Source organism: Bactrocera neohumeralis, chromosome 3, assembly GCF_024586455.1.
Source record: "Bactrocera neohumeralis isolate Rockhampton chromosome 3, APGP_CSIRO_Bneo_wtdbg2-racon-allhic-juicebox.fasta_v2, whole genome shotgun sequence".
In the NCBI taxonomy this organism is placed as follows: Eukaryota; Metazoa; Arthropoda; class Insecta; order Diptera; family Tephritidae; genus Bactrocera; species Bactrocera neohumeralis.
Window position 1 is genome coordinate 21,939,135 of NC_065920.1, and position 8,766 is coordinate 21,947,900.

Here is an 8,766-nt window from a genome sequence, read left to right on the forward strand (position 1 = left end):
AACATTTTTTTTCACAAAGTTGTAATCGAAAAAGAAACCTTGGTCCAAGACTTAGAGAATTGTATAGCAAAGACCTGTGTAAAATTTCGTGAAGATCGGTGGAGTAGTTATCGAGAAATCTTGCCAACAGGCTTCAAAAACACAGTTTCGAGAAAAACGCGTTTAAAGACGGCACACTTACCCTCGAACTAGCCTCGAGCGCACACGTTCTCAAGGCTGTATCTCCGAAACTATTACGCGGAGCAACTTAAAAATGTTGAAAAATTTTCTAGATGTGCTGTAGAATTTAATAAGACAATAAAAAAAATCGATTTTTTTGAAGCCCTTAAAACTATGTAACTCCTTGAAAAAGCTCACTGTATAAAGGCTGCAAATTATGTGGAATAATGACAAATACAAATTGTGATAAATAATAATAAAAAATATATTGCTACGTTCACAGGCTAAAAATTATAGTGTGTATAGGGTATACAAATATATTTATTTATGTTTGTTCTTTGCAGCTATTTAAAATTCACCAAGTCTGGCAATCAGAATAATAACTGGAACGAGGCGCACTTTAGTATCGACGAACAGGAAGACGATTTTCAAATAGTATTCGTCGCGGATGGCGCTAAGAATCACTTAAGCGACATCGCTATAGACGATGTGAAATTAATGTTTGGTACCGAGTGTAAGGCTTTGGATAATCATGATGATGAACCCGATGACTCCGCCGAGTATGAACCCACCACTACAGGTCAGCCGACTACTTTTTGCCAAATTTCATTCAATAGAAAAATATTTTATTAATACTTTTATGATTTTGTAGAACTATCACTGTTTGACACTTTGTCGTGCGTGTCACGTTGCGGCACTGAGACGAATAGCGGTATAATGCGTAATGCTACACATTTGATAGGTCTTTGCAGTTGTCACGATAGTTGTATAGCGGACGATGATTGCTGTCCGGACTATACGAAAGTGTGTCTCGGTAAGTTTTGAAAGTCTCAAAATAAAAATAAAATATTGAAGAAACAGAAATAATAAATACGCGTACATCGGTTCACATTAGATTCGCCTCCGGAGTCGTCAACGGTAAATATACCGGAAACTACAACAACTACGGTTAGAAGTGATACGAAATCGACAACAACAACGTTAAAAGAAATTATAATCGCAAAACCAACAACCACCTCAAGCACAACAACAACCACAACAACAACAACAACGACAACAACAACCCAAAAACCCACTACAACAACCAAAAAACCCACAACAACAAGTACAACCACTACAACCTTGCCTCCGACTACATCAACCACACGTAAGCCGACAACAATAGCAAAAACCACAACCACAACACGTAAGCCGACAACAACGAGCACGCGCAAGCCGATAACCATCTCATCCACAACACCGAAACCAAAGCCTACAACTACTAAACGCACAACACCCTCAACAACAACAACAACTACTACCACTACAATTCGTACAATTCCAACAACAGTAACGTCGTCTACAAAACGCTCCACTACGTCAACCACAACCTTACCTGCGACTCAGCCTTACACACTCTACACACAACCTATTTTAAGCGTGACCACTGTCGCAAATATTAACCGCAAAACTGCCGCAGGCGAGACCAAGGAATTGTCAACAAGTGAGTACCACTTAAAATTTCTTAATAGTTCCAAAGAGCTTAAATTCTAAATCAAGCCACCACCTTTTTTAAATCATCAATAATTTATCATTACATAATTTTAACTGTTTTTGAGGCTAGAATGCTTTAAACTATGCTTATAAAGAGAGAGGATCGTCCAACTTGTATAATCTTAAACCTTCCTTGTTTAATAACGGTTCCACAAATATTTTTCTGTACTTAAAATAAAAAGCTCTGTTAAGCTCTCGATGAGTTGTATGCCTGGTATGGCAGTTGGATTTCGTATATCCCGAAACTTCTTTTTTCTTTTAGAACAAAAGCTCGGTCAAATAAATGATTACAGCATGGAAATAGTTACTTCAATCTTAGAATTAATATTAGTGTAGTGTAGATGAGATTGTGGTATTGGCCTTAAAAGGTAAAAAAATGTGCTTGGAACGGCGTACTCGTAAATTTATAATTATCCAAAATAAATGTTGGAGCATCTCAATTCAAGGCTTCGTCTGTCTAATTATTGTGATCCGAAGGGTATTCAGAGAACGAAAAGGTCGATTTATTTCTCCAAATAATCTCTATTTAAATACATTTGACTGAGCGAGCCTCCAACTTTTTATACAGACCGAAAATGAGCTTTCTTTAAGCCTGCATAGTAGGCTTCCGCAGTGACTAAAACTCGTAAAACTAACTTGTTCCAGTTTGGAAACAAAAGGGAGTCGCATGGAGCTTAAACTAGAGAATACAGTTCGTTGCCCAATTCAATAACTTCGGTCATGGATTCCACCACTTTTTTCTTCAGGAAATGGATCCGTTTTTTCTGCAATTCACTAGTAAGCCTTCTGTACTTTTCACCCGACTATAGGTAGTGGATTTAAAACAACCCTTCTGAAAACTATCAACATTATCTTTCCGTCCAATAGGACAGTCTTCCCCTTCTTCTAATCAGCTTCGATTGTTAAGTCAATTGTTTCGACTGTTTCTTGGTCTCTGGTGTGAGACAGTGGATTCATGTTAATCTACGGTCACTTTACGATGCAAAAACTTCTTTGGGTTGCTCATAAACAATGTCAAATGCTACTGTGCAGTGGTCTCACGGTTGCACTTGTGGTCCGAAGTGTCTAATATTACATGCTGGATGTAACCAACATGGGCTTTTGAGTCTAAATGCTTGTCAAAGCGAAGTTGTTGTTTCCTTTTCATTGGTAGATTTTTTTACGTGGCGAGTCCCAAATCCAGCGCAAAATCCTGGAGAGGGGATTTTTGGCCTTTAAACGGATGTTTTTTAGCTACCCAGCCAAAGACTAAGATCGGAAGTCGTGAGCTGCTTCAGCCATATGTAAAAGAATCGTTTCAGGCCACTCCCAAGTGAATGGCGCTCAGAGAACTTTCTTCACTTGCGTGAACTTCTACACATGGCTCCATCCGCCTACGCTAATAAGAAGAGACTTGTCAAAGCGCCTGCATACATTAAGTTCTCTGAAGTCTAACAAGCGATCTTAGGGCTTTCTTTCTAGTAATGTTTAGTAGTTTCCGGTGCCAATTTATTCCTCCTCGCTTCGAGTTTAGAAATGAAATAGATGTAAAATTTAGGGTTTCTCATCATCATCCTCATTCAGAAAACAAAACGAGTCTCTCACACAATAAGTCAATATTTTCACAGCACTTTCTCTCAATCATGTTGAATTTTTACAGAGAATCAAACGCAAACCAATACCAATACACACACTTGGGAATGGCATCCGAAGCCAGAGTCGAACCCGCGCGAAACTTTGGTGCTACTATTTATATTTGGCGTATTGCTTATAGTTATTGCTACAGCAGTAGTGTATCGGCAAAAAGAAGCAATCAAAGCCATTTGGTTACGAAAGAATGAAAACGAGGGTGGCGCAGAAGACAGTAACTCGATAATAGCAAATTTTGCAACCGAAGACACCCCTCGCAATGGCGGCAATACGGCTGGTGGAAGTACAGCCGGAAATCATATAAAACTGTCATTTCCCGGCCTAAAGAAGGGCAAGTCGGATAAACGTGCACGCTCAGATGAAGAACCATTATTTTGCGAAAATCAAAGCGATGGCATACCGCTTCTTTGAGCAAGCGAGGTATGCGAAGAGAAGGCCGTTCCACGCACAGCTAACCGCAACTGAGTAGTTTTTGTGAAATTGTTTAATAATAATCTAAATAAAGCAGCATGCATTTCTAGAAATTCATACGAGAAATTTTAAAGAAAAAAATAATTTTGTGGTACTTCAGATATCGGTTATTCAGTTATAACAGATACTTTATATTATTTTATTTTATTTTTCATTTAAGAAACAATAATTAATACTTCCTTAGTGTAACGCCAATTTAAACTTCTAATAAAATCAAAAACAGTTCAAAGTTTAAAGTTAGGTATTTGACCGAGCTTTTCGTCCAATAGCAGCTTGTATCGGATATTATATTATATATTGAAGGTCTCTGAGGCTCTCTGTTTGTATTAAGTTTTAATTTAACGAATGCCTGTCCACCTTCAGATATTTTTTGTGTTGATTATAAACGTAGTGGTTCCTAAAGGTTCCGAACAAATAAGTTAATGCCTTTCACTCCCGTTGACACTGTTCGACAGAGTTTGTTAAGCAATTATGTGTATAAACTTGGGTAGTCGAAAAAGTATTTTCATATTTTGTCAATAGATGTTGAAGTCGGATCAAGTGTTGAAAAGGTGAGATTTTAAGCTTCATTTAACCAAAAATAATAAATAAATTCGGGGAAGTTGAACGAAAGTTACAATTATTCAAAAATAAGTGAAAATAATAAAGAAATTCGCTATATTTTTATATTTTTGTATTACAAATTGAAGAATGCCACGCAAGCCACCAATAAAATTTCAAAGTTTACGGAGACGATGCTGTATCAGTTCGTGTAGCACCACAATAGTTCGCTCGCTCCCTTTCTGGAAATTTCGATGTGAAAGATGCACCTCGCTCTGGCCGACCTATCGTTGAAAAAGTCGGTGAAATTATGGAAACAATTGACCAGGACCGTCACATAAGCAGCCATAGCATCGCTAAGGAACTTCACATTCATCATCAAGCGGTTCTGAACCATTAAAAAAAGACTGGCTACAAACCGAGCTCGATGTTTGGATTCCACATGAATTGTCTGTGAAAAATTTAATGGACCGCACCAACATCTGCGATTCTTTGCTGAAACGAAATGAAATCGAACCATTTCTGAAGCAAATGGTAACAGGATAAGAAAAGTGGATCAATTACTTCAATAATGTGCGAAAAAGTTCATGGTCCAAGCATGGTGAAGCTCAACAAATACTCAAAAGTCAGGATTAACAGGATTGGAAAGGAATCATCCACTATGAGCTGCTCCAGCCTGGTCGAACAATTGATTCTACATTTTACAGGCAACAACTGGTGAGTTTAAAGCAAGCAATCAAAAAAAAAAACAGCCAGAACTGATCAACAGAAAGGGCTTCGTCTTCCATCAGGACAACGTTAGACCACATACATCTTTGATGACTCGGCAAAAACTGGGAGAGCTTGGCTGGGAAGTTTTGATGCAACCACCATATAGCCCTGATCTTGCACCATCGGACTACGATTTATTTCGGTCAATGCAGAACTCCCTTAGTAGAGTAAAGTTGGCTTCAAGAGAAGCTGTGAAAAATTACTTGTCGCAGTTTTTTGCCGAGAAACCAGAAAAGTTTTACACTGATGGAATAATGTCTCTAGCGGAAAAATGGCAAGAATTGGTTGACCAAAATGGTACATATTTTGTTCATAAAGTTAATTATAAATATAAAAAACTAAGTTGAAATTTGATTAAAAATACGAAAAGACTTTTTCGACTACCCAATATAAATATACGTATGTTGTCTAGAGTTAAGATAGGTGCTAAGATAGAATTTTGAAGCTTATCGGAAAATATCCGTTTACATGCTTACAGTAATGTTCACTTTGAACCTTAGACTTAAATATATACTAAATCTAGTAGCATTGTGATTGGGACATTATTTCGATTATGGCGGCTTTGGAAATTTGAGCCGTTGAGTTGTCATGGTGAAATAGCAATACTCCTTGGTGAAATGAGCAAATTTTTTTCTGTAATTCAGCAACGAATCGGCAATCTCTGAAGTCTATTGTTTTGACCACTTCTTGCTCTCAGGTGTTCAGTAGAACCAAATTTTCCGACGGGACACATCGCATCGAAAACTTATGCCGATATTTCCGGCCGCAAGAAGAATATTACCCTTTTTCTGATCAGCTTCACCCCTAAAGTCTATTATTTCGACTGTTTTGACTGCTTCTCGATCTTTCGTGTTTAGTAGAACCACATTTTTCCGACGGCACACATTGCGTCGAATACTAGCTTATGTTGCATACGACTTGGTTTTGTGGGAGTCCAGAGTAGCTTGTTCATATAGAAATTAACTGTAATAATATAGTTAAAATTTCTCTGGGCATCCTTCTAATCTAACATAATGCCATTATATAAACAACCAAATTTATTACAAAATAAATTATTTTGCTCGCTCATATTCAATAAAAAAGTAATACTCTTACTTTCTAATTATTTTCCATAATCTTCATTGTCATTTTGATATTTCACCCAACCGCTATCTTTACATACATATGTATCTGTGCATATGTGTGTGCGGAATCGAAAATAATCCCTTATTGTGTGAAATTCTCAAAATACCAAAATACTATGGCAAGCGTAAATAATCGAATCATTACGTCGTTGATGCGCTAAATGAGGAACAAAGTGTCAGTTTCCACCCTCCCCGGGGGGCAAATTCGAGCCATGCACGCCTTCTTAGCATAAACTGGTGGTTGACTTCACAGCCAAAATTTAGCCTCGGGCATTGACAGGTTTTTGTTGTTTTTTTCTGTGCAGGAAATCTAGTCGCGTGCAAGCGAAGCCCTTATAATGTGTCGTACGTTGAAATTTTTGCAACCCTCTGTTGCAAACTCTGTGACATTTCGTTGTAAGTCTGACCGGCGGCGCAACGCCCGAAGGTTGGCTGGTTGATAACGGCTTTGTGTGTGTCCTTTGGTGGGCTGGTCGGCTGACTGGTTGTTTTAACTTGGGATTATCGGTTTTGATTTAATGGTTGGGTTGCTTTTCTTTGTTTTTTTTTTGCTTGGAATCTATCAGCTAAGGGGTGCGTTGAGATTTTTCTCGCATGCCTTTTGGAAATACTTATTAGATTTCTTAATATCGTTTTAAGCATTTTATGACATTTGACTTGCGGGTATTTAAGGGCATTATGCTTGTCAAGTAGCTATTAATGGAAAGTCGATAGTTTGGAGGTATTTGTAACTATAAATTTTGAAATACGATCGTGGGACATATTTAATAGAATTTCCTTCACAGTTCATGTGCCTCACAGACCTAACCAGTACAAAAAAGGTATACACCTGCTGGGGGACAGCCACCACCATACATTTTATAACGCAACACAAAGTATTTGTTTTAAAGAATCACAAGTCCAAACAACTAGAAGTTAATTCCGTCCACTGAATCCGATACCTCTGAATTCCGTTAATCCTAATATTTAGTAATTTAGTCTATTACCCTTTGAACAAGTGGATGTCCACATTTTTCTGAATTCAACGGTTTCTTCTTTGCAAAAAAACAAAAATCTCTTCAAGAAGCTTCGTTTTCGGCTTGTACATCTACTTCAGATAACCAAGTCTACAATTAAGTGCTAATATGGAGACATTTAAAGATCTGATTAATGGATTTATGATAACCTGAATATCATGTTCACGAAATAATGTGCTGAAATGTAAGGGTTAGACTCTTTAGCAGTCCTTTAGAGCAGAGCCTTTCTTTACTAGTTTTCAGATCTTGTTCCTAAGTTTGTTTGAGATTCCATATGTGTAAAACTAAAACGGTGATATTAAAAATATTCATCGACATTGAAATTTCCTTAACCCTGTCAGTATGTCTTCGTAGACACCACGTTTCAGCTAAGTACAGGTATGACTAGCTTGTGCTTTGTGGATAGAAATCCAGTACTGCTGGTGGATTATATTACCTTCTCTACTCATTACGTAGACTATAATAATGGTTCTTCGTTACAGCTTATAGAGATAGGTAAATATTTCAAAATGTTCAAACTCAAGGCACGACAATGAAATGAAACTTTCGGTATACGTACCATTCGTAGTGTGTTCACGGTAATTCTAAAAACAACTGACATATTGTAACTAAAATTTATATGAAAAGAAGGTACTTGGTTATCACAATCAGCTTAAAATGGGACCATTCGAGGGCTTGAATAATAACTAAGATACTTTGTAAAAAACGTTTAAAATATAAAAAGTTAGTTTATCCAGTGTCAACAATATATACATTGGGTATTCCATTTCCAGCTTCTATATTTTATAAAAGAAAAAACATAGAAACTTCAAATTTAAGGGGAAATTTTTATTATCATTCGAGTGACATTTTTTCCTATTTATTTTTTGAAGATTATATCTGAAAATCTACTTCTTGTTCGAGCAATTCTAAATCGAAGCGGAATTGTCCGCATAGACTTTAGACTTTACATATTTCCGCAGGAAATAGTCTAACTGTGTGTTATCACATGGTGTTGTTGGTCAATCGACCGGTCCAAAACGGGAAATTATCTGCTCACTAAAATGTTCTCTCAATGAGTCCATTGATTGATACGATGTTTGAGAAGTGGCGCCGTCTTGTTGAAACCTAATGCCGCCGAAATCACGAGCTTCAATTTTAGGCATCAAATAGTCGGTTACGTTCTCATCATAATTATTTACGAAGAAATATGGTCCGAGGATATTTTTTTCACCGGGTGCTGGACGTGACCTATTCCGTCGAATATTATCCAATAATTAATATTGGGTCTCAAGATGGGTGATGGTGTTGCGAATACTACGCTCAATAAGCCGATTATGTTGACTATAAGTTGAGAGGAAACACATTCTTTACAGAACGTGAATTTCCGTAAAAAAGTTGATCGATTTGTAAGCATTGTTCGGGCGTGAGTCATTCCGTGATAAAATGCCAAACAATGCTGCACAAAAATAACATGACAGCTTGTCACGACTCACGCGTAATCTGTAAAAAAAGGCTATTGACAAAAGTACCTCTATTTAGCC

General features: G+C 37.3%; 1 protein-coding gene across 3 annotated transcripts in view; it reads left to right on the top strand.

Annotated features, from left to right (window-relative positions):
* Positions 1-8,766, top strand: part of LOC126753598 (uncharacterized protein DDB_G0290587-like) — a 66,763-nt gene that overhangs the window by 2,779 nt on the left and 55,218 nt on the right. For 2 of the 3 annotated variants that reach the window (XR_007666197.1, XM_050465156.1), the window contains exons 4-6: positions 504-739; positions 812-973; positions 1,055-1,642. Coding sequence is in view for 2 of the 3 variants with exons in the window: in XM_050465156.1 (XP_050321113.1) it covers positions 504-739; positions 812-973; positions 1,055-1,642 (986 nt within the window). In the remaining variant the exon portion in view is untranslated. Of the gene's footprint in view, positions 1-503; positions 740-811; positions 974-1,054; positions 1,643-3,331; positions 3,846-8,766 lie in introns of those variants that run through there. The other variant, XM_050465155.1, reaches the window with a different exon arrangement.